The 26,758-nt window shown below is 42.7% G+C and overlaps 2 protein-coding genes across 3 annotated transcripts; one reads left to right on the top strand and one right to left on the bottom strand.

The window, feature by feature from the left end:
• Nucleotides 1-222: 222 nt before the first annotated feature.
• LOC147606667 (7-deoxyloganetin glucosyltransferase-like) lies at nt 223-2,351 on the top strand. The gene is made up of 2 exons (XM_086791913.1): nt 223-1,005; nt 1,103-2,351. The coding sequence occupies exons 1-2, from the start codon at nt 279-281 to the stop codon at nt 2,068-2,070; spliced, it is 1,695 nt and encodes a 564-aa protein (XP_086648039.1). The 5' UTR covers nt 223-278; the 3' UTR covers nt 2,071-2,351.
• Nucleotides 2,352-6,712: 4,361 nt separating this feature from the next.
• On the bottom strand, nt 6,713-19,943 carry LOC147606668 (mediator of RNA polymerase II transcription subunit 10a-like). Of its 2 annotated transcripts, none has more exons than XM_086791830.1 (6): nt 19,612-19,940; nt 19,407-19,487; nt 18,421-18,523; nt 13,940-14,029; nt 7,326-7,417; nt 6,713-7,155 (listed from the first exon to the last, which is right to left on the bottom strand). In XM_086791830.1, the coding sequence occupies exons 1-5, from the start codon at nt 19,875-19,877 to the stop codon at nt 7,346-7,348; spliced, it is 612 nt and encodes a 203-aa protein (XP_086647956.1). In that variant the 5' UTR covers nt 19,878-19,940; the 3' UTR covers nt 6,713-7,155; nt 7,326-7,345. The 2 variants fall into 2 exon arrangements, 1 of the variants encoding a protein (XP_086647956.1); XR_015264951.1 differs by having other exon boundaries at nt 7,021-7,155; nt 7,279-7,417; nt 19,612-19,943.
• Between the last annotated feature and the right edge of the window lie 6,815 nt (nt 19,944-26,758).

Here is a 26,758-nt window from a genome sequence, read left to right on the forward strand (position 1 = left end):
ATATGCGGACATAAAATTTGACTGAATACATATGCACGCGTACAATTTGGGTGCAAAATGACAGATATTTTTTTTGTTGGTATCAAGCCGGCTTATTTTGTTTTTCAAGATGATGACCGTTTCTTCTTCCTTTAATTTTATTTTTTTTAATGCCAAATTGATGAGTAGGAGGCCGGCTGCTTGGACGCAGGATCGAGCGTAGCTATTTCGTAGAGTGAATCAACAGTCGTGTGATACACACACACACACACACACACACACACGCCCACGCAGAGATCATGAGGAGCCGAAGGCCTCATGTGGTATGCTTTCCTTTTCCCATGCAAGGCCACATAGTGCCCATGATGCAGCTCGCGAGCTTCCTGGCCTCCGAGGGCTTTGCGGTTACCGTCGTCCACACGCACCACAACCTGCAGCGCTTGAATACCTGCAGTACCTGCGATCGACAGGTCACGTGCGGCGGCAAGCGCCCATGCAGCAGATGCAGCAGCAGCAGCAGCAGGAGCGACGATAGTAACCCGCGCGGCGAAGATGCAGGTTCTGATCGGCACGTGACCTATATGGGGATCCCCGACGGTCTGAGCGATGAGGTGCGCGACGTCTCGCATGCAGTCGAGCAGCTGCTGGCCTCGGAGTGCTCTGAGCTGGTGGACAGTTTCAATGCGCTGATGGACAAGCTCACCATTAGAAACCATGAAGCGTGTGCATGTGGTGATCATCAACAGATTAACAATAACGATGATAAGCTGCCATCGCCCACCTGCATCATTTCCAACAATAACGATGATAAGCTGCCATCGCCCGCCTGCATCTTTTCCAACAATAAGGATGATAAGCTGCCATCGCCCACCTGCATCATTTCCGATGCTATCCTCTCCTGGACTCAACATACAGCTCAACGTCTCCGCATCCCTAGAATTGCCCTCTGGACCAGCTGCCTCTCCAGTTGGCCAGCCTTCGGCTACATCCCCTTGCTCTTCGAGAGAGGATTCATGCCCTATCATGGTACAGTCTTTACTGAATCAAACACCCTTTTCTAATATTTGGTTGTTTTTTTCTTCAAAAACTCATGTAGATTGTTAAATTTTGCTCTCCTTTTCAGCTAATGCTCGCAAGGATCCAATCGATTGCCTGCCTGGTCTCCCCCCCATATACTGTCTCACTGACCTACCTCCTCTCTTCCAAATCCCGGACCTTAATCATCCTTTGTTGCAGTTCATTATGAGGCAAATGGAGCTCTGCCGGCATGCTGATTGGATCCTTTGCAACACTTTGGAAGAATTAGAGGGGCAAGTGATTGATGCAATTTCCAAGGACACCCCAATTCTACCAGTAGGCCCATTGCTAGCCTCCTTTGTTGAGAGTGAGGTAAACAAGCCAATGGCAGCATTGAGTTTATCAACTAAGGATGAGGATCAATGCATGAAATGGTTGAATGCCCAAGCCCCATCCTCTGTTTTATATGTTGCTTTTGGAAGCTTGGCTTACCTCCCACCTGTGAAGATTGAGCAAATTGCAATGGGACTAGAGGAAAGTGGGATCCCTTTTCTTTGGGCATTCCGTGAAGATTTTGTTGAAGGAAAGTCCCCTAATGGGCTCATAGAAAGGCTTTCACCCAAAGGATTAGTGGTTCCATGGGTGCCCCAAATCAAAGTTTTAGCCCATGAAGCGGTTGGAGGATTCCTCACACATTGTGGGTGGAACTCCATTTTGGAGAGTGTTCACATGGGAGTGCCTATGCTCGGGTGGCCGGTGCAATCGGAGCAAAAGATGAACTGCAAGATGATGGTTGAGCAATGGAAGGTGGGGTGGGAGATCAATGTTGATGAGACAAATTGCATTAAGGAGGAAGTTGCAAGGCTTGTGAGAGTGTTGATGATAAGTGAGGAGGGTCACCATGCTCGCTACAAAGTGCAAAAACTAAGCCAAGCTACTAGAGAGGCAATGTCACATGAAGGTCGCTCTAGGGTGAACTTAGAAAGCATAGTGCACCATCTCCTTCAAAAGCATGCCAAAGAGACAAGTCAACACTTAGGCAAGGTGAAAATTCAGAAGAGCCATGATGTGTAATGCTTTACATTAGTTTTTATTTAAATCAATGTATGGTGGTGAGCACCGATCACCACCCAATTTGACAAGTCCCTTGAAAAAAAGATTTGAAAAATGAAGCTTTAGTAAGTACCTAACCTAGTCTCATTGTTCTTGCATGTCAATTGGCAATACCTTAGCACCTCAAAGAACCTCAAGATATTCAGTGAAGATATTGGATCCTCTCTCAAAGATGGTATCATCTCTATGTATTGGATCTTCTCTCTATATATATCAATACAATTGTAGTAAGGTCTTGCTAATACTCTGCATATTACCTCTTGGTTATGTGATCCCTTGCCTATTATTGGCTTTCACAACAGTGGTAGAGATCAACTCCTCAAGTTACATGAGCTTGAAAAGTCTCACTAACATTTTCTTGAAAGGTAAATAGCAAGAAAGATGAGCGTGAAGAAGAGACTATCAAAATTAATTGTGCACTCTCAATGAAACCTTCTAGTAATCACTAGGTATATGAATCTCTTGGTAAACCTATGCATTGATAATTGAGCTAATCATCTTGTTATATTCCCTTAATTAAGCTCAATGGACTTAAGATTATCTTAAGTCTAACACATATAACCTCAAATTTATGCGGGATTGTCTTGTTAACAATTTCCTCTATCTCTTTGGTGTCTTTATGCTACCCAAAACCATTGCCCGAACTTCTATAGGGAAAAAACATGTAATGTTGTGCATTGAATGGCTAATCTTACCTAGTAGCTTATTGAATTTCATTCTATATACTTTTAATGAAATGTGGAATTGCTTCTTTGGCACCTCAAAATATAATTTGGTCTAAATTGAAGATAATTAAGACCTCTTTTTTTGTTGCACAAATTCAATGTACAAGGCATGTCTCGAATTTGGTCTTTAAAAAAACTATGTTATTGAAAACTTTCTCACTTTCCATTTTGTAGAGATGCAAGCCACTTTATAGACATACCATAGAGCTTATGTCTCGAATTTGGCCTTAAAAGGAACTATGTTATTGAAAACTTTCTACCCTTTCCATTTTGTAGAGATGCAAGCCACCTTATAGACATATCATAGAGCTTATACACCTTATATTTAAGCAATTATAATGTTAATTAATAATTCTTAAGATGCTAAGTGAAAAGATATTGATGGGAAATGTGGTGCTAATGTTCGGTTTTAGTTTTAACAATTAGATCTTTCTAGGTCTTCATTAGAGCTTTATATCAATCTAGTAGAGAGTTGAAATGGATAAAGTAAATTAAATCTAGTAATTAGTTTAGTCTTGAGAAGTTGCGAAATTTTACTGGGTTTATAGTATTCATTGAGATACATTTATGAAAAAAATTGGTTAAGGGAAGGGCCATTTTTTTCCATCTCAATTAAAAAGTTATTTATCTACGTTAAAAACTCCTCCTTTTTCTTTTGGGATATATATATATATATATATATATATATATATATATATATGCTTATGCTTATGCTGAATGAACATCGGTCGTCTTTTACATATATTCAGTTGTGAAGCAGCTCTTACAGGAATCCCCACATGTGTTTGGGAAACATTTAACTATTATGACAATTACTCAACCTCAAATCCCAACACCTTGATGATTAAAATACAAGGCACCTCTTAAAGAAGGCCAAAAGGAATCCTTTCATAGGCCTTCTCTAAGTCTAGTTGCATTAGAATGCATTTTTGTTTAGAGGTTATTGCCATTTCCTTTCCTATTAGAGCATAATATATGTTGTCATATATTGATCTCTCATTAATGATCCTATTTTGTCTTTTGGATAGCACACCTTGAATGACTGGTACTAGCCTCCCTCCAATCCACCTTGGCAAGAATCTTGTACACCACTATCAACAAAGTTACAAGTCTCCAGTGTGGGAGAATGAGTCACAAGCTACCTGTTTCGGGACCAATTTAATGATAGCCCCCTTTTGAAGAAGGCGCCTTGTATTTCAATCATCAAGGTATTGGGACGTAAGGTTGAGTAATTAACTATCTCATAACAATTAAATGTTGCTTTTTTTCCAAACGCCTGTGGGGATTGTTGTCAGAGCTACTTTGCATAGCTGAATATATGTAAAAGACGAGTGATGATCATTTAACACACACACACACACACACACACACACACACACACACACACATATATATATATATATATATATATATATATATATATATATATATATATATATAGTTTTTAACACAAATAAACGACTTTTTACTCAGAGATGGAAAAAAATAGTTTGCTCTATTCAAGTTTCTAACGCTAGGATCCTACCATTGGTATGATGGTAACAAGCTTTTACTATAGACATTATTACTCCACTAAACCCCCTCAACACTCCCCGACAAAAAATCTAGCATTTCTTAAACCTACTCTTCCTCTTAACATTTTGGACCAAATAGATTATGCTCTTGAACACCATGATGTCACCTCGTATGATGGTAACAAGCTTTTACTATAGACATTATTACTCCACTAAACCCACTCAACACTCCCCGACAAAAAATCTAGCATTTCTTAAACCTACTCTTCCTCTTAACATTTTGGACCAAATAGATTATGCCCTTGAACACCATGATGTTACCATTGGTATGATGGTAACAAGCTTTTACTAGAGACATTATTACTCCACTAAACCCACTCAACACTCCCCGACAAAAAATCTAACATTTCTTAAACCTACTCTTCCTCTTAACATTTTGGACCAAATAGATTATGCTCTTGAACACCATGATGTGAGGATTCATTCATTTATCAAGCTCTAGAAAGCATCACTTTTCTTCTTGTCCTTTAAGCAAGAAAGACCTTTTATCTCATTGCCACTTATCATTCCAATGTTGTGGATGGAACCATTTCCACCTCTTGCACATCCTTCAGCTTCTTAGCAGTTTCCAATATTTTTTGGGCATTTAAATCTCCTTCTAGACCTAATATCAACCCTACATAGGGTTAGTATTTATATGGCTTGGTATATAGTACAAGCCCTAACAAGCCACATTATGGATGGACCACCTTTGCCACATGGCACTCCATGTGTCTAGCCACATCACTATCGTGGAGCGTCAAAAAGGCCCACTTGCCACATGATCATGTCAACTCCACATGCTATGTAAACAATGATGCTGCTCATAATGCCATGTCATTTTTGAGGTCATGGCATGTCATCTCCTTCATGCCCACATTATACACATTCAACATCATCAAACATGCCACATCATCAACGTCCAAGTCCATGTTATTAGGAATCCCCCTATCCATGAGGTTCATAAACAGCTTGATTAATTTGTGTATTGTGCTTGCCCATTTAGGGGCATATAGTGAGAGGCTTGCGAGTAACAAGGTGCTTATAAGCATATGCCTCAATCAAGAAGAGAAACACTAGAGATGCCTTGAAAATACGTAATGACATAGTTGCCATTGTAAATAGAGCTCAAACTAGAGGCACATCTCACATCCTTTGCATATCACCATGCACCTTGTGAAAGGGTGCAATGAGAGTTTGGATACCAATGATTGTGAAGCTTTTTGGGCGTTCACTAGTCAATACCAAGTTTTGAGTAGAGAAATTTTGAAAAGAGCAATGTACATCATCATCGATATTCAAGGCGGCCTTGTGGAAGACAATAATAAAGGGTGTTTTCATTGAGCGCAATGCATGCTTTCTTAAGGTTAGTCAATCTAAGCTGTATGCTCAATTTGTGGAGGGTCGTTCACACTTGGACATTGGGCAAGCATCATTTAAGAAGTGCAGGTCTTCCAGTGTGCGATACTTGAGAGAGATACATTCTATCTTGTTGGAGCTATGTAGATTTCAAAATATTGTATGATGCATTTTCTCTCCTTAGTGGGGTAATGCCTCTACTGCTTGTGTGCATCCAATTTGTATTCAACAACAATAGAACAAGGATGCATTGTAACATCACCGTGCTTGTTGAGAGGACATGTGATGCATACGATTGCTTGGCTATTTAGTTGAATGTGAATGCCAATATTATGAAGATAGTGCATTGGTCCCAACCTGTCATTCTTCTAGTCATTTCTATCTCATTTGTTCATTGTATTCAAACTTTATAGAAACTTTTGATTGTTTGTATGTGAATAAATATACATACATGTGTGTGTGTGTGTGTGTGGGGTAACTTGCTTGTACCTACCATGAAAATCTTACTTAACCTAACCTTAAACCTCTTCTCTGCTTTTATTGCAATAAAATGAGATAATCCACTCCTTAAAAGTGAACTTTACAGAAACAATACAGAAATTTAGCTAACTTGCTTGTTTATGCCACAAAAAACTCTCCTGACCCTAACTCTTAAAATCTTTAGCTTCAATACGTATTGCAATAAAATGACATGATACCCAAAAAATAAAAAATAAAAAATCAGGGTCCACTCTTTTAAAAAGTCAAAGTTTGCACCTTTTCCAATATTCATACGGAAATTCATAGCCACCAAGGTGATGCTCACTACAAAGCAAAGCAAATGGACAGAAATCTGGAGAAAAAAGGACTCTTATTTACCAATAATGAAGCTTGAAATGCCCCCTCAACACACAGGTGCATTACCACCCCCCCCCCCCCCAAAAAAAAAAAACACTAAAACCAAAACCCCTAAAAGCCATCAACTTCACAGTGCACCTCTTTTCATGTGCTTATCAGAAGTCTCTGTATATTTCTGAACTACAACAAACCAAAAGAGAAGTTAAAACATTCACCTTTCAGCTTTAGTGCTTTGTTAAGGCAACTTACCAAGTCACCTTATCTCTTTAGTTAAATAATCAAGATATCGTATATGACATGAAGTCAATACTTGATCGTGCTCTTCAACTTCGCGTTAGAATAGAAGAAAAGGTACCTGGCTATACATAAAACAGGCCTCCTCATATGTGCCCCCCTGACACGCAAGCAAGTAAATGTTTCTAGTTTACCACATTGAACTCTTGTAGCCTTGCTTCGGTTCATTGAGGGTGCACGTTGGATATTTATGGTCCTACTTTTCATGAAAACAGAAAAAAACTGTACGGGTGTTGCCCCCTCCTGTTACATGGCAGCACGCTTGGGTACTTCCGATTCTGTGCAGATTTACAAAAGCTTGTTAACTTCTTACTCAAAAGCTCCAACAGAAGTGTAATCATCGACAGCAAGCAGCATGATATAACATTAAGGATCACACATAAAAGAAAGTGGATGCTGACCTCAATCACAACAACGATGGGAGCATGTGGTCCATAAAGATCCATACCTGTAAACCTAGGATAGCTTCTAGTGCTCAGTTTTAACTTTTACATCGCCATTAGCTAAGAGGCCTGGTGCTTGAGACATTCTGCGCGCTTCCTGTCCATCAGGAAAAAGTTGGGGAGTAAACCCTCTCTCTCTCTCTCTCTCTCTCTCTCTCTCTCTCTCTCACGAAGACTTGACACTTAACGCAGATTTCACATAAAAAGCAATGTTTTAAACAAGTGACAAGTGGCATGTATACTGCTTCTGTTGGCATCCTATCCGGCACCACCATCTCTGACCATTCCCCAATTCTCTTGCACCTAGGAGACCCATGCCAGTAAGACTGCCACCAGACAGCTAGGAGCCTTATCCAGGATCCTGAGATCACCAAAAGCAAAGTCTTGGGAAGATCTGGGATTCTCCTCCGCCTGCCACTGCAGCTCTAGACAAGGCTCTTCACAGGAGGTTAGCTGCTTCATGTAGGCCCCGGTTTCAGGCATTCCAAGAGCAGGAGAAGAGTCTCCACCACGGCTTAGCCTAGCTTCAGTTATCTTCAGGAGCAGATCCCAGACAACCCTCAAATTGGTGCCCAGGTGGAGGCAGCCTGCACTTTACTAGAGGCCCTATAGGTGCAGGGCGTGGAGTACCAGTAACATATGCGCATGCTTCTTTTTGGATTCAGGTATTGGACAAAGTGACAGAAGATTTTCTTCTTGGCCTTGGGCCACTTTCACCACAGAGCTGGCATCCGCGGCCTTTGCAGTGCAGATGGGAAGGTGGGTTGGACCCCCTTAAAGTCCGAGTCTTAGCCACAGAGCTCCTTACAGCTGATCAAGACTAGCGCATGTACAGGCCGTCGTTCCAATGCGAGACTTTCACGAGCCCTTCTTCTTGGGTGACGAGCTAGAGCAGGCCTTGCTAGCCCTCCCTTGCCAAAGATGTACAGACGAAACTGGACTCCTGATTTCAAATGGCTCTGCAGGCGATGCCAAGCAGGGTGATGGGCCACCACTGATGCAACTCCAGATGATGGCCCCCTTCTTTTGAGATTAAGTGAATGAGGCCCTCAGCTAGTTGCTTGGGAAGGGACCCCAAAGACATGTCCTCATTAAAGGCTGTGGGGGTCTCTGCAAGATCACCAACTTTTCTTCCCAAATCCCTCGCACTGACTCACATATTCATCAGCTTTTCTCCCCCCTTGATGGCTTTGGTTTCTGAGGCAGATACTTCACTGTGGCATTCACGCTTCGGTCATGTTCCCATTGCTGCGTTACAGAAGTTCCATTCTCAGCAGGTTGTCAGCGGACTACCTCAGCTCAGGTCTCTTTCACACATAAGGAGGCCACTCATAGAGCAACCTGAAGACTAGAGTTTATACATGCAGATCTTGCTGGACCCATGGAGGTTGAGTCTCTTGGAGGGGCTTGATATTTTCTTCTTCTTGTGGATGATTTCACTCACAAAGTCTGGGTATGTTTTTTGGCTCACAAGTCAGATGCTTTTGCTAGTTTCACGACTTGGATCATGATGGTGGAAAATCAGTCTAGGGACACAGTTTCACTGATAATGGTGGCGAGTTTGTACCGTTTGATAACTTCCTTGCGTCGAAGGGCATTCACCGACAGACCACAGTTCCTTACGCTCCTCAACAGAATGGAGAGAAACACCCTCTATTGGTCGAAACCAATAGTCTCAAGGACAATCCGACTAAGAGATCGACCTGCTCAAGTAACATGACATGAGCGTCAATTCCTAGTCACAAAAGCCGAATCCGGAGCAAATGGATCATCTAAGTAACTCAAAGCTGACAATGCTACCAATACCAGAGGTAAGCAACCACTGTCCTAAAGAGTTAACCTGAAACCAGAAGTATCTTCCATTTGACTACCATGCTTTCATCTTGATGTCCTCTATAAATTTGGTCTGGAAAAAAAACCACAAAACTGGGAAAACCCAAAACCTACTACTGAAGCCTGAACCAAGTGGAACACAACAGCAGTCTCTTCGCAAACAAGAGAAGATCATCAATCTGTACTTCGTCACCTCGGAATTCTAACTTCCCGAACAGACCTCGAAAAGTCTATGAGTGGACATGAAAGGAACAACTGTTCCAACAGACCTGGTTATGACGCAAGCTAGTATCTATCATAATTGTCTGTATCAAAAGTAAAGTATCTATCCCTCAAAAATGTTGAGATAGCCTTGTGTTTGTAGGTGCATAGTTCGAATGAAGTCTTGACAATATGGCGTAGCCTCGTAACATGCGATGGATCATGGCGTCCCATACCACCATGATACACCCCATACCCGTGCTACGATTACTACAAAACACCAGTTTGTGGATCTGTCGCGATCTATCAGAAACAATAAATGCCAATGGCTGACCATGTGCCACAAACTAAAACAAGTTCTCGAAAGGATGAACTCTAAATGAGACTAATGATCATAACTCGGTCCAAGGATTAGACAACATCTGTGTACACAAAGAAAACAACCTTGACCAGCGTCCCAGTCAGAGCATTTGTCTAAACCCAGAAAATCTTGGAAACCAAAACTTGCTTCTAGACACTTATGCGCATAGCGCAAATTCTTGAATAACCATGATTCAATAGTCTTGGTATAAGAATAAGCGGGTACACTTGGAATAGCGTGAATATCTGTACACTCCTACTATGGACATAAAACTAGAGAACCATCAAAACCATAAGGACTGTAAGATTGAAAAGGTACATATTGGGTCCATGTAGTCACAATGTCAATGTGTAGTCAACTATTCCTCAATCCTGCATATGCAAATAAGTCTTGCCTATCAAAGCCCAACGATGAAAACAATGGTCATTCTAATATCTATAGGGTACTAGGTTTATTTCTTGCATGGTACAAGCCCATGACTAACTCTTGTGTGTGTGTGTGACCGTGAAGTTCTTGGTGTAAAAACTCCCATGTGTACTCTAGAACAAACATGTGTACTTGCATAATGCAGTACAACACTGTGCTTTTATTGTTAAAACCCTATCTTGCATGTTCCTTGCATGTGAAAACAAACACATACCTCATAACACGCTGGTCCAAAACTGAGAGAGAACGAAGCACGTGCATCCGAACCTCGCAAGTACACCACAAAGTCCCGTACACAACCTAGACATCTTGGAGAGAAAAGATTATGAAGAGAGATCGTAGAAAAACATGTCGCCATCACTTGCTGCTGTAGGGCAGCCCGCTGACAATCGTACACCTCTGTCCGGACAACCTACATGTGGCTGTCCACAACCTCTGGTTGTGTGTGGTAGACCTCGGGTAACACGGATGGCTGTGGCATGTGCAGCTCACTAGACTGCCCTGCATTTGCATGTGTGCGCACACACGTCATGCGTGGCTGCATGGGAAACAGCCAAAAACTTGGGCTTCCTCACCCCAAAGGGGTGCCCATCAGCAAGGTACAATCCCCATGTGGGCTGCCAAAAGCCCCATCGAGTCCCAACAGTCCCTACAACCGCCGACAGCCCTGGTTGACCTTCACAAGTGCTGTCGACAGCCCTTCCCACGTCCATCGCCCAGGGGACCAGGTAAGGGACCCCCACGTGTGCCATCGGCTTCGGGAAGGTAGGTGTTAGTCTTTTTTTTTCAATTAAAAAAAAAACTGCCCCTTAGGATAGCCAGCATGGTCAAGCATGAGACTCTTCAAAAGAGGGCTCACTCTACACATAAACCACCGCGATTGCTTCTCTCCTCTCTCACACGACTAGACATGCTTTTTCCCTGCGCCAACCACAATCTCATGCAACATAGAGCAACGACTTGATAGCAAAAGCAACGATTCATAGGAAGAGAACGATGAGAAGCATACCCGGGTCTCTTGTCAGATGTGATGCATACCCAAGCATACCTTTCAGCTTCTTGCGTTAGGGTTGGCTCTGATACCACTGTCAAGCCTCCAGGATCTCCCCGTAAGGCAAACCTATAAAACCAAACCATAAAACATGAAGGGCGTGCAGGCATACCCGCCACGCAACCATGACAGCCGTGAGCGAGGCTCACAATCTTGGCCGTCTCCACCGAGCCACGAGCTAGAGCATCATGCTCTCGTGAGTGCCCTGCCATCGTCCTCATCCGGTGTCCTCTACCACCTGGGGTTGTCCCCCAAGGACGACGGCCTCCTGCGCGATGGTGCTCCTGCTCCACGTGCTCTGCATGTGCTCCTTCAACATGCTGGTATTGGACCGCCCCTCTGGCGCTGAAGAGGAGCTGTTCGAATATATCATCTCCAAAGGATCTACATCACCTTTTCATGCTCGTACTCGTCATTTTATAAGACCCTGCATTGGCATATTTAGCAGATATTATTTAGGCATTTTTTACCATTTTTAGGCATTTTATGCTACTGGACAACTGTCGACCTGCTACAGCTGGCCGACCAACACTCTAGAGAGATATATAAGGGTTCTCACCCTTCCGATACTTTTCATCTCATTCTTGCATATCTCTTGGAGGTCATTGGCTGTAGCAACAGTCTCTTATGCTTGTAAGCATCTACGGGCTTCCCTCGTGCTCATTTTCAACAATAATCAACTGTTTCCAGACTTCTACAGTTTGTGCTTTGGGCCTACAACCTGTGATGCTCTTTCTTTCAAAATCCGGCAACATCAAAGATACCCACCAAATGAAGCCATAACTCAGGGCCGAAATGCCAAATGATACTCGCACAAATGAATCATCATGTAGGCCCAAACCAAAATGTACCGCATGTGTATCCGAATGACATGCCACATAATCAAATACCATACATCCCAAGTGGCATCGAATACATCCGAAGAGAAATGTCCCAGCTTTAAAGAACATAGAATCATGACGACAATCATAGAAGCCAAATGGACATAACTCAAGGTCAGTATCATGCAAGATCAAATGTGAATCAATGTCATCGCCCCATGTAGCACCTCTCTAGCAATCCAAGGCTTGATCCACTACATCAATATGTGTATAGGCATGATCCATACCAAGTTATATATCCTCATGTGCAAGATCATCTACATGTGTATGATGAAGTTAAGTAGAAACATGATCGTCATAATCATCACTGAATACTAATAATGAATCCACACATGAGAGACGAGTGGTATCATCATAATCACTGAATACTAATAATGAATCCACACATGAGAGACAAGTGGTATCATCCATGGCATCCTCAAGGTCTCTAAGGTCATTTCCATAGATATAGTCTATCTCCATCAAGGGTACCCCTATCTGACCTATATCCAATCTCCATCAATAATTTGCCATTCTTATACACTGGTCTCGAAAATCTAGCTGGAGATCATTGTTTTGTACTATTGTGCTTTTGAGGTTAGGCTTCTCAGACTCTTGTGATTCAATTGGGATCTCAGGCTTATCCAGTTTGTTTAGCCTATGCACACACTTCTTGTGTTACTCCATCTCATTTCCCTTCCTTGTGGTGGAGCAAGTCAGTTATCCACTTCAACCTCTCCGTCCCTCGCCACTCTTCTATGAAATTCCAACTATCGGAGGGCTCTATTTGTGGTCTCATTCTCACTCATGGCTTGGTGTAAAAGCAAGATCCTGTTCGAGGCTATTTTTGGAGATTGTTCTATCTTTGGCTCATGCCGCCTTTTCATTGAGGGAGGGAGGTTTGTTGGGAAAATCAATGTAAAAGGAGTTTTGTATAAGTGTGAGAACTAGGCCTTAAATAAAGTGGTTCTTATGTGTGAACTATCACCATTTGGAAACCTAATTAGTCCACCTCTGCTTTCTCATTATGTATATACATTAGACTGGCGTACATGGCAATCGCATACGTCGGGGATTGATTCTACTCATGTGATACCGTGGACTTGGCTTTCCGCTGGGACTTGTGCATGTGTCTACATGCTCGAAAATGCCAAGAGAATTGGTGTTCCATTGGACCTAGTACCTTGTGTACTTACCTAGAGCACATCTATTTTGGTATAGTCTCATAAACGAGAATTGTCCATACCAATACTGCATTGCATATCATAAATGGAAATTTATAAGTGAGTGTGTATACACTTCCTTAAGTTTTGGGCATCAATATACTTTATTTGAGGGAGGAGCCGGCTCATTGTGCATCTCTTGTCAATTTAATAAATTACTTCTTGTATTGAGCATGTAGTCCATTATACTAGCCTAGGCATATGACCATTGCGGCAACAGTGCAAATAATATGATGCGACTTGGTTTAATGCATTACTTGCAAAGCTAAGTCTTCATATCAAGGGTTCTACTATGATTAGATGCAAACCCTTGGGATATCACACAAACCAACACCATCAATTTCAACTACACCGAGAAGGAAACAAATAACTCCACTGAAGCTCTACTGAAAGACAAATTTGTAATGTGCACACATCTGATGGGGGTCCAGGAAAACACAAACCTTTCAAAACACTTAAACTGATTAGTTACAGTCATTGAAGCTTGTGATACAGGTTAAGGTCCCCTAGTAAACCATGGTTTCCAAGTGAATGAAATGAAGATGGATTGTTTTCCCATGCAAGGCAGGAAGGAAACAATCAACAAATATAGCGTAACACATGTCCATCTATCACCCTCGTGCATGAAATGGCAAACCGTTCCTCCAGAACAAAGCATACTTACCAAAGCTGATGCCGTTCGTAGTGCTCGATAGGCCTCAGTTTCTTCTGGATAAGCATCTTCAATTTCCTCCAATAGATGTTTCCTAAGCGCCTGCATGTGAAAACCAACAGATCATTGAAGTCATTATTTTACACAAGCCCTTGTTTCTTGCAATAAATGTGGCTGGCATACGGATTTGCATGCAGATGGGCTCTGAACAGATATACACTTCTAAACTGAAGCTAGGCTTGATGCAACGATCTAAACATGGCAAATAGCTGACGTAAGTAGGTGAAATTGAACAAACAACTCTTCAAATACAAGCTCTGCACACAAAAAACTTGCTGAAGTATACATCACTTTCACAAACATCGAAAGCTTGTGGGGCTCTTATCTACTCATTCTATCTCCAAGCTCAAGTGCTTCTTATTATAACCTTTACAAAGACACGCCATTGGAAGGCCAGTAGGGCCCAGCTCCCAATTGGTTGTCCACAACTGAAGTCATGTATCTAAGCACAAAAAAGGCAGATGGCAGAGCTGAAGGCGGGCAGCAAGCACTTGAGCCTTGAATGCCTCACTTATCACATACGTCAGTCCTCAGATGCATGAACCACGACTACCTGAGAAAAGGTACATTGTAGACATAAAGAACCCGTGTGAGGCATCATATAGCAGGAACAGGGTCATTGTGACTATTAGGATAAGGGTTTGGCAAGGGTAGTTAACCATTGCGCAAAGGCAACTTTGTAGCAATCCAAGTGCTACTTGAGTTGTTTTTTTCCCAGGAAAAAGATCCTTCAATTAGTTAAAGAAAAAAAACCAACCACAAAGGGCTAAATACAAACTCGCCTCATATAAGGGCGGGAAAACAAGTGATCATAAGGGGAAGAGATGCTTCTCCTCCAGCTAGCCGCTGTATGAGGAGAAGGCTATCTCATATAGGGGGAGGGGGGCAAACAACCACACAAGTGGTTTGTAATGCCAAATGGGGTCACCGCCTCTATCTGTGAGGAAAGGGCCAGGCCTCCAAAGTCTTAAAAAGGCTTCCTGCCGCTTCCGCATGCGGTCGGAACCTCCCTGCAGCTTCCCCCACTCACCATGGAGGGTGTGAATGATGTCAAGCCATATGCTCCTGATGGTCTTAGTCGGCCGAGTGTGGGTACCCTCAATGGCTCGTTACATCTAGCACGCCAGATGTGTCAAGCTGCTATGCTACTGCAAATCTCCCATCGTTGGCATGAGCCTAGTCATCAAACACCTGCAGGTGGCCTGTGACTGGTACTACTGCAATACGATGGTGAGAGACCTGAAGGGCAAGGCCTCCCCCATCCTCCTCGTAAGTCTTGACCACTCTAACCTCGGTGGCTACCCCAAGTGATGATCCGGGTCGATGCCCTGTCCATAGCAAAGATGCAGAGAATCCACTGCCAAACCTGCTGAGCCTTCGGGCAATCGCAAAGGCAATGTCGCTGAGACTCCTAGGGGTGGCCACACCTCGGGCAAGCTGTTGAACGACCTCCGACTGCCAGCCAAGTACCCACCGCGAGACTCCTGTGTGCCGTCGGCCAAAGGAAGAGAGTGATCTTCCTCGATCGAAGGCTGTCCCAAAGCCTCTACCAGAAATCTGAAAGGAAGCGCTGTGATAGGCCCTAAGACTACTACCGCTGCCGGTGTGCCATCTATCTCCGGCATCTGGATCCTACGACCGAGCCGCACTCTATACGCAAAGAAAGAAGCATCCAGAGTCTCCACCCTATCTGTGGGACCACCCTATCTATGGGATCATGCCAAGTCCACTCTCAAGGGTCCCACTGCAACTGCGTGAGAGGTCGGCATACCAAATCCACAACCGCCAAAAACTCTCCTTGGCCACCTTGGCCGGTGCTAGATCTATGCGCCATGCCCGTGCCTAAAAACCAATCACCCTGACCCTCTGCAAGGTGCAGCCTCTGAAATCCTCCAAGGGGTGCTTTGATCTCTCTAATCTGCCATGTAATCCAATAGAAAAATGAGCAGACCACTATCCTCATCTGCTCCATGGACCGCCACGAGGATATCGTGTCTAGTAAACACGCCTAGCCACACTGGGGGGGCAGGTCGGGGATAGGAGTCAGTCACTCCGGAGGAATAGCTGAGTCAATGTCGACGTTGAGCCTGTCTCTACCCCGATCCCTGTCGGGCCTCTCCTGCTCCTCCTGAGGTAACTACCTGTGTGCAACCCAATCTCCAAGAGACCTTGCTAGTCCCATGCTCAAGGCGCCCCAGGATATGTGTGGTCGGGCCCCTAGTATGTGGCCACTAGGTAAACGGATTAGGGGGTTCCAGATCAAAGGCTATCAAAGCTGCTCCTTTGGGGCCACTGGAACAATCTATTTGAGGGCTGGCCTAAGATGATTCCAAGCACAAAGTAGACTAGCTGCGAATTTGTCCTCAAAGGCAGGACTAAAACCACAGGCTCGCATCTCTGTGAAGATCCATCTAGTACTCTGCGGCCACGAAGGCTCGGAGTGCGGACTGAAATCCGGGCCAAGAGGAAATCCTTCCAAGGCTCACCACCAGGTAGAAGTCCTCTGACAATCAACTTGCCCAACAGAGCACGGCTCTGTATAGCTGGATCAATGAGGCCGAGCCCCCCTCTACTACGTGGCTAAATGATCACTCTCCATGCCACCTTGGCCCTAGCTGGCCTCCCATCACTACCGGCCCACAAGAAGTTCCGAATCAAACGTTGTACTTGGCCAATACAAGCCCGAGAAAAGGCCCAGCACAAGGTGATGTACCACATGATGGCAAGCAGTACCTGGTTCGCCACCACCACTCTGCCTGCTAGGGATAGCCTCGCCGAGCTCCATTATAGAAGCTTCTTCCAAATACTCAGAAGAAGCAGAGCGAGCTACTGCTCGCGCTACTGCTCGGGAGAGATATCAATGCCAACCTGGCAACCGAGGTATCGGGTTGGAGTGCCCCTCGAGATCCACTGGAAAGTCTCTACTGGTCACCAAGTCGGGTGGGTGCTAAGCCTACCCAAAAACCACACGACTTGTGCCAGTTGATCTGTGCTCTTGATGCACGGCAGAAAATCTCTATCGCCTCCACAAATCTCTGGAGATTCCCAACATCTACAGCAAGGCAGGTTGTTGTGTCGTCTGCAAACTTTGAGTCCAACAGCTCCTCCTGTGTGCGGAGGGGAAGACACAATCACTGAAGCCTGGTCTCCTGGGCGGAGAAAGTGCTTCTTGAGTTTTACATGTATATCTTCGTCTAAAATCAGTTGGATTACACGGCAACCATCAGCACGTATACACCAAAGTCAAATCCCATTACTCCACTTCATTAACCTCTCCTTTCTCTTTTATGGCAACTCCTATTAGATCCTACACTTTCCACCTACAGCTTTACCCTTTAGATACATACATGAAGGATCCTCACAACCTAGTCTAATATATATATTTAAAAAATATATATATATATACCTCTCAACATGTTACGCAGCCCGCCAAAACACATCATACCAACACCTTGGCCCTTGACCAAAAAAAAAATCCCTCCCTCAAACCGGCTCTGCTTTGAAAACTTTGCAGTCTCTTCTTGCTTCCTCGGGTTGGCTTCCAGCATAAACCATTAACATGGAAGCATGGGCCATAAGAAAATTCAACTCAGGAGAAGGTGGGTCCTTTAGAGGAGAAGTTATCAATAATGTCTACAAGCACTCACACATTTCTTCATGGGTCAAAAAAAAAGTATTGTATTTACAGAAACCCAGTGCTTGTGGCTTGAAACAATGAGATAAAGGAAGCCTAAGGAGGCCCAAAAGGATATAAAGCCTAAAACTGGAAATAACCACATGGAAACAATTGGGTAAGGAAGAAAGTAAAGGCAGAGAAGCTCTGAAAGAAAATAGTTGACAAGTGAAACAGCCACCAAAGGAGGGTAGATGACGACCGAAAAAGCTAACAACACAGTAAGAAATTTCCCTCATTTAATATACGGCACTCAATTGAAACATAAACCCCACAACATTATGCAAACTACATGGCACTGCTTTGTAAAATCCTGTCATGCTTTTCACTGCAGCCTTTATCTGATCATGTGGCTGTTCACCTAAGCTAATAAATACACCAAGTGACTGTTTGAAGTGACCAACCTGTGTCAGACTTTTTTCACTGCACAAAATCTGATAAAAATACGACAGAAAGCAGGGAAAAAACTAAATTGAGTTTTCAATCAATGAGCTCCTTGTAAGACTTTGGGTCTTACAAAACATAACCCCTGCAAACAGAGGGGGGGATCTCACCCAGGTGCGGAATCTCATCCGGCCAGCCCCCACCTATCCGCTTGCTCGATGAGAGGGGGATTCACCCGTAAAGACCCTTTGTATCAATAAATACATGCACTTTGTATGACAAGGCAGCCATTTTGCCCACATTTGTCTGGAATCCAGAAACGTTATAGACTGCCAAAACATGAAACAAGATTGTGTGCTTGCCAAACAAATCTTACTTTAAATGCATCCACTTTCCCTTTCGTTGCTTGATTCCGCTGTATGCAGTTATTGATAAGATCTTTGGTGAACTCATCAGGGTTTTGTCCTTCATCAATAAAACTGCATTACAACAAACTTAACTAGTGATTGTGTGAAGTCAAGAATGCCTCTTTAAGGGAAATAAACGAATCACCACCACACATCCACACACATTTTCCAAACAAGTATGAATCACCATCATACATCCACACACATCTCCCAAGCACCATCATAAGTCTACGCACATCTTTCAAGCAATTATGAATCACCATGTGCATCCACAAACATCTTCAAATTAAGTATCAATCGCCATCGTACATCCACACACATCTTCCAATCGAAGTATGAATCACCTTCATACATCCACACAAGTCTTCCAATCAAAGTATGAATCACCAGCATACATCCACACACGTCTTCCAATCAAAGTATGAATCATTATCATACATCCACACACGTCTTCCAATCAAAGTATGAATCATTATCATACATCCACACACGTCTTCCAATCAAAATATAAATCACCATCAAACATCCACACACATCTACACACAGCTTCCAAGCACCATCATACATCCACACACATCTATACACATCTTCCAATCACCATCAAAATTCCACAGACATTTTCCAATCACCATTAACATCAACACAGATCTTCCAAATATCATCATACATCCATCCACATCCTCCAATCCAGTAAAAGTCACCAAGTACATCCACATACACCCTCCAATCAAGTAAGAATCACCAGTACATCAACGTACATCTTCCAATCAAATGTGAATCACCATGCACATCCACTTACATCTTCCAAACATCCGCATAAATCTTCCAATCAAGTATAAACACCAGGTATATCCGTTAATTCACATACTTTGCATCAGTTTGCCATTCTAGACTACACCCTGAAACAGTTTGCAAACCTTTCAGAAACCAAAGAAATAGATCAATTGAAGCTCACCGGATTACATCGATAGGGATCTGAAAATGGCAGTCCTCTGCAGCTGAGTGCATGACAGAAAGCTCCTTCATCACTCCGTTTCTGCATTCATAACAAAACAAGCCCTGAAAAGCAGACAGGAAACCCTAGCATCCAGTGAAAACCCTAAACTGGGTCCAACCCCTGACTTGCAGTGAAATCCCTGCGTTGCAGTGAGTGACCATACAAGCGCTCAAGCAGCGTGAGTTGCGAGGGGAGAGTGAAGGAGGAGACGGAGCAGTGGAGCTGGTGCAGAAGCGCCAGGGAGCGCTGTATAGAGGCGGAGATGTCGTCCAGAGCTTGCTGCTGCTGCGTGGCTCCTGCCGCTGGTGCTGCTAATGCTGTTACTTCTGTGGCGATGGCGGAAGCAGGCGGAGGAGGGGGAGGAGGAGGGGCGGAGACCGCTTGTGCTGCAGGGGGGACGTTCGCTGGTGTGCGAGGCCGGGAGTCCATGCTTAAGCTCTCACCGGGGCGGGAGAAAAAGAGCTAAGGGATCTTACACATGCTCACTCTTGAGGTCTCGCTCTTTTTACCCGGCCTAATTTGTGAGTATTTCGATGGAGGAGTTTATATTTTTATATTTATATGCCTATACTATTCTATCCACACTGCCAGTAGTAGTGTGGATGCTCCCCTACTGGAGCGCGGTAAAAGATTGGGTCTCTCCTAGAAGCGTGGGTTCCTTTCTCCATCTCCAAGCACTCTCTTCAACAAACCTTGCAAGAGATATAGAGAGCCCTCTATACAGCAAAAGAACGTGTCCTCTCCTAGAAGCGTGGGTTCCCTTCTCCATCTCCAAGTGCTCTCTTCAACAAACCCTGCAAGAGATATAGAGAGACCTGTATAGGACTGTTGGGTGTTTGGGTTACCTAAGGTAATGACCTAAATTTGGAAGATCCGGGGTGCCTTTCGTCAATGTGGTAACCATTATGTGGCGTAACTTGAAAGTTGCGGTTCTTTCAACTGACTATGAAATCAATGGGACAACAATCCATCCCCTCTTGAGCATGATGCTTTCTTTCATTTTACCTGTGGGGGTTACATAAAACTTGTAAGACATAGGTTTAGTTCCAATGTAAAATTCAGTTTTAAAACAACCGCATAGATGAGGAATTATTTATGGTGATAGTAGTTGCGAATTGGGTGGCCTAATGAGGTCCACCAAGACAAAACATTATGACTAGGCCGCCCAATATCAACAACCAAGGTTGGCCACGCAGCTAGGTAGTCTTTCTAGGAGAACTCCAGCTCAAGAAGGCGAGTAGGTTCCACCATTGGTTTTGTATTGAATTTGTCTAGTATGGATTGGGATGTTATTTTAGTATTGTCTAGTCATGTAAACCTTGTCCCAAGCTTTTGTGGAAGAGTGTCTAGTATAGATAGAGATGTTACTTTAATAGTGTTTAGTCATGTAAACCTTGTCCCAAGCTTCTGTGTGGAAGAGTATCCATGTCAGGCCCTTGGTGCACAAACATGAAAAGAGTGACCATGCATGTTGGCACAAGAGCCTGAGCATTTCCTTTAGATCTAACATAAGATTCTCTATTGAGATTGTGTATTTTTCCAAGGCACTTTTCTTTACAAAAGAAATTAGACTATTAGCCACATTTGGTTAACATTACTTTCAACATGTAATCACGCCATATCTATACCACCATTTGTAACCGAACCATGTGCTTAATGATTAGGGATTATAAAATCTAGCCAAGACATCTGTATTATTGACTACGATGGAATTTGTATTCTACATAGCTTAGTATTAGCTTAACTAGGTTTTGGGGCCCTATACATATATCATGGGTGGTCAATAACTTTGAAATTTGAGACCATGTATATAAGATATTTTGAATAATGATAAAGGGCACCTATAAATCCGAGGCAGGCCATTTTTAATAATGAGAAAGGACATAATCTCGTTGTTATCATAATTTGAGCTTGAGATCCTAAGTTCTTGGTGGCTAATAGCTTGTGTGCTTGCTCTTTTCTTTGACAAAGGATACAATCCCCCATTATTATAATTTGAGCTTGAGCTCTCGTGTGGTAAATAACTTGCCCTCTTCTCTCTTTTGTTGTTTGCATGCTTGTGGATTATGTTGTATGCATGAAGGTGTTTACTTCTCTTCCTCTCCATCTTCTCTCTGATGGTAATAGTTTGGGCTCTTTGATGGTAATAGTTTGAGCTCTTTGTTAACAATCCTAAAATGGGATTTATCATGGTGATAGACATAGATTAAGCAACATAATTAAGGTGGATTAAACCACACTAAGAACTCCATAAGAGAGAGAGAGAGATTGCACACTCAACACTCAATTCTATTGCACTATTGCATTCACAATGAACCATACAATGATATAGGCTTTCTAGCCTTATCCCACTTTACACATCATCCTCCATGTGGCAACTCCTTTTCCACTCTTTTGGTCAACACTCACACACCATACAATATTACATGTGGCATTCTTATCTTGCCACAATATCTTGCACCTTTAAGGTGCTTTCCCACATACACACAACACCACGATTACATCTCTCAACACCCCCTATTAATCGAGGTGTTCTCACTCACCCATATCAATGTAGTATTGCACAACCGCTACCTCTCAACACTCCCCCTTAATGATACATTGGAGTGTCCATCAAATGAACATGTGTGCGCGTGTCTAACATCTTAGACAATTAGCCAATTTTGAGTCGACTCGCTCACAGCAGTGGAACCACTAAGTCCGATTTGAATATAGAAGTTCGGCTGGGAACCAACCCATGCGTATGCACCTCACCCATGCATCGCTCATACACACACTACAACAACCATTTCAAGCTTCTCGGTGAGCTCGGGTAGGGCAACCCTCATATCAATGGGTGAAACAAAAAAATACAACACGTTTTGGTCGAAGCTGGGTAGTGAACCCAAGTGTGTGAATATCTTCTTGAAAAACTCTGAAAATTTGGTTGTGTATGAATATCTTCTTGAAAAACTCTGAAAATTTGGTTGTGTGTGAATGCTTGATTAAGGGTTCAAATGAACACTTTAAGGGGGGAAAAAACGAATATTTCATCTCTTTAAGATTTAAAATTTAAAGCTTTGTCTTTCTTCAACGCCCTATACAGACGCTGAATCTGCCACTCCTATTGCACACAGCCATGCATTGAATGCATTGCTACCAAAACTGACCCACACTCCCAATTTTTTTCTGTTGCTCACCAAACTTTACAACTAGCTGCTGGGACCCATGCACATGATCATCCTCTTCCTGGCATTGTGATATCAAGTTTGTCATCGTAAATCTGCGCTTGAGCTATGAGCTTCATGAACTTGTCAAGAGCTACGTTCTTCTCTTCCTCCAGCCAGTCCATCTTCTTGCAGTTAGAAAAACTGCCATGTACGTTGCTGTGTTGTTTGCTTTAGCACCCTTTTCTGAGTGTCCCTGCAATGTTGCTGCCGCCGCTGCTCACGATATCTGTGAGCAGGTCTGTTTCTCTTCAAATGTTTCCGCTTCTCACTCTACCATCCCTCGTAGTCTTCATCAGCCCCGCCTGATACCATCATTTCTCGCCGCATAGCTCACTTTGCTTGCTTTGTTTTTCGTTGCTTGCTTGGCTGGCAATGGAGACTACCAGTTGCACCTGTCTTTCATTTACCTTTTTTTGTAGTGCTGCTCATTGAGAGCTTTGCAGCTAGTTGCTCATTTCTTTCTCTCTACCGCCGCTACCTATTATCAACTCTGAAGGTTGCTTCGTGCGAGTTGCTCAACTACTATAGTTATACCCTTTGCATTTTCATCATCGGCACTAAGGCCCTCATCTTCAGTACATCTCCATTTGTCTTTCCTCCAAGCTTTTGGTCTGTTGGGCGGACTCTTTCTTTGCTTTGCGGGGGGTTACAGTTTACTTTGCCTCCTCAAACCTTCTATCATAGGTTTTAACACCCATTAACATGGCTATGATGAGCTCCATTTTGAGCTTCAAATCTGTAACAGGCCATTAACATGGCTTTGCAAGCTCCCAAATGAACTTGCAACTCTCCATGCTTTTTCTTGCATACAAAACTTAAAGGGTTCTTTTTCACATGGTCTCTCAAATGAAACCATAGGTGCATAAAACCAGAAAATGAATGCTCCAATAGCACCCACAACCAGCTCATATTTCATGAGCAAATCAGTGAGCACAATCAGCTCCACTTGGGCCCTAACCAGCCCTCACAATTGCTTGTTTTCACATGAACAAGCATGCACCTCACATCCTTGCCAAGTTGCAAGGTACCAAGGGATTCACACATCCCAAAATAGCAACCCTTCTCAAATACGAGCATTCTTCCATGCTCAAACACCAAATTAGAGGTAAAAACACCAAAATACCTTCATAAATCTCCTTGGCAGCCTCTCCTTGACGATGAAAAGTCAATTTTGCATCCCCCATGGTGCAAATCTTCACTTTAATCTTGATGATGGTGGCTCTGTTGCATCTCCCTTGATGCAATCTTCAATTCACAGCTTCTAGTTTCCATCTTCACATCTTCTAGTTTCCATCTTCTAATGAAAATCTCTCTCAAATCCTCACAAATGCAAATATAAATGATAATATGAGTGTGCATAAAATTTTTTTCATAATAAACTGAAAATAATGCTTAATCAAATGAACACATAACCAAGAAATCTATACATAAATAATCACCCATGACCAAGAGCCCACCCAAGCTCTGATACCATGTTAACAATCCTAAAATGGGATTGATCATGGTGATAGACATAGATTAAGCAACATAATTAAGGTGGATTAAACCACACTAAGAACTCCATAAGAGAGAGAGAGAGAGAGAGAGAGAGAGAGAGAGAGAGAGATTGCACACTCAACACTCAATTCTATTGCACTATTGCATTCACAAACAATGAACCATATAATGATACTGGCTTTCTAGCCTTATCCCACTTTACACATCATCCTCCATGTGGCAACTCCTTTTCCACTCTTTTGGTCAACACTCACACACTACAATATTACATGTGGCATTTTTATCTTGCCACAATATCTTGCACCTTTAGGGTGCTTTCCCACATACACACAACACCACGATTACATCTCTCAACACTCTTGTGGTAATAGCTTGGCCTCTTCTCTCTTTTGTTGATTTCATGCTTGTGCATGAAGTCGCATATGATTGCTTGCTTCTCTCACTCTCCTTCTTCTTCTACAACTCCATCTCTCTCACTCTCTTTGCATGCACATAGGCGTTGAGTTAGAGGTCCTTACCTCTTTTTCCCTTAATCTTCCAAGGAAGCACTAGAGTGATACTGCTAGTGGCAAGGTTGAAGCTCCTAACTTCCTCACATTAAGGGCTTGAGTTGCTTGCTATCTACCAAACCCTTGGCATAGACCCTTGCATTTACATTCACATTCCCACATGCAAGGCAAAAGAGTTATAGCTAACATTACTTTTGACTTGCCACTTCTATATCGCCATTTACTGTAACCACACCATGCACTTAATGATCATTGTAATGATTATTGATTATGGGATCCAATTGAGCCTACAACATGTATTGCTACGATGGAATTTGCACACACATAGCCTAGATATTAGCTTAACTAGCTTTTGGGCCCCCTAGACATATCATGGGTGGTCAGACACATGTAAATATGAGGCCAGATATATACGACATTTTCACTAATGAGAAAGGGCACAATCCCATTATCATAATTTGAGCTTGAGCTCAAATTGTATATGACATTTGAGCAAGCTCTTAAGCTCTCATAGCAACATTGTGCATGCTCACTCTCTTCTCTCTTGTTGATTGCATGCTTGTGGATTATGGTGTGTGCATGGAATTGTATGCTTTCTTGGTTCTCTCCTTCTCTATCTTATTCTCCATCTCCATCTCTTTTGCTCTTCCTCCCTCGAATTCATTTAGAGAGAGAGAGAGAGAGAGAGAGAGAGAGAGAGAGAGAGAGATAAGTGGAAGAGAGATATAGATATATCAGACTCAAATTGAAGCAAAAAGGAGGGAAATGTTTTTTAAACAAAATATGAAAATGGAAAAGAAGGGGGGGGGTTTAATTTATTTATTTTTAAAGCAAGAAAAAAGATACGGCTAAAAGTTAGGAAAGAGAAAGAGGCAAAGACAAGAAGTGAAGAGAGAATAAGAAAAAGAAAAGACGAGAAACATATGAAACATTTTTTAAGTTTTGTTTTTATGCAAAGAGCTCTCTCTCTCTCTCTCTCTCTCTCTCTCTCTCACACACACACACACACACACACACACACACATGTTTTATCTCTTTCAATGTGTTTATCTCTACTGCATTGCCACCACCCGTCCAAACCTTACAATTATCACCTATATATATATATATATATATATATATATATATATATATATATATATATATATATATTCTTATTCTTGGTCATCATACTCTTGCATGCGAATGACCTCATTATCATAGGAAATGATGTCGACATTAATAATGTAAAAAGATAATTGCATACTATGTTTGATATGATCGATCTTGATGAGCTTGAAAAGTTTTCTTAGAGTATATTAAAGTCTATAGCATGAAATGAGGAAAAGAGCACAAAGACGAGCTAGAACAAATACTAGACATAAATCCGAGATAACTTTGTCCACACCACCACCAAATTGGAAAAAGAGAAGAAGGCTTTCATCACCTATCACCACAAAGTCAAGAAGGTAATATCCAAATCCTACTATTGTGAGGACCCTCCAAGAGTTGATTGACGAGAGGATTTACAAAAAAGATCCAACATTGTTGACAGCTTGCCTGAAAGCAATGTAAGCCTTGTCAACAAGTTAAGGTGGGGGTATGTAGGGTGCGATATAGACATTCTCGCAACTCAAGAACTTAGGACTCGTTTTGGGATGGGCATTATGCATTTTTTGTGAGTTGTTTTCTAGGGACATATCGCCAGGCACCATCTAGGTCTAGGGTCTCAAGTCCTATGTGCAATTCCCAAATATGTCAATTGTAACCCACTTGTAAGACAGATAATTGTTGTGTAGACACTTACTTACTAGGCCTCTACTTGGGGGTCGCAGAGGGGTCTGGGCGCACAGAGAATGGTCAAAGCCAGTTTTGGTCCAATTTTGTCATTTAATGTCCACATACATGAAAGTCTACAATTTTAGGTACTAGCAATGTGTTAGAAAAGGAAAATGGAGTGTGGTTAAAAGGGAGCATGGCCTAGGGAGCAAAATTTAGTCCATGGGCACCCTTAAAAGGGTGTCTAGGCAAGGCACCTTTAGGGCTAGCCTATGCCACCCTCTACAAGCAAAAAAAAAGCCATTGCATGGTGTAGGTAGTCAAGTAGGACCTTGAC

This window comes from Cibotium barometz, chromosome 57, assembly GCF_041138505.1.
Source record: "Cibotium barometz isolate CiBa-2024 chromosome 57, ASM4113850v1, whole genome shotgun sequence".
Lineage (NCBI taxonomy): Eukaryota > Viridiplantae > Streptophyta > Polypodiopsida > Cyatheales > Cibotiaceae > Cibotium > Cibotium barometz.

Excerpts from the sequence above, each read along its gene's own strand:
- LOC147606667 (XM_086791913.1), top strand. The coding sequence starts at position 279 with ATGAGGAGCCGAAGGCCTCATGTGGTATGCTTTCCTTTTCCCATGCAA. Across the intron at positions 1,006-1,102 it reads AGGATTCATGCCCTATCATG|CTAATGCTCGCAAGGATCCA; the intron begins GTACAGTCTTTA and ends TCTCCTTTTCAG.
- LOC147606668 (XM_086791830.1), bottom strand. The coding sequence starts at position 19,877 with ATGGACTCCCGGCCTCGCACACCAGCGAACGTCCCCCCTGCAGCACAA. Across the intron at positions 19,488-19,611 it reads CTCACGCTGCTTGAGCGCTT|AAACGGAGTGATGAAGGAGC; the intron begins GTATGGTCACTC and ends TTATGAATGCAG. Across the intron at positions 18,524-19,406 it reads ATCCCTATCGATGTAATCCG|TTTTATTGATGAAGGACAAA; the intron begins GTGAGCTTCAAT and ends GTTGTAATGCAG.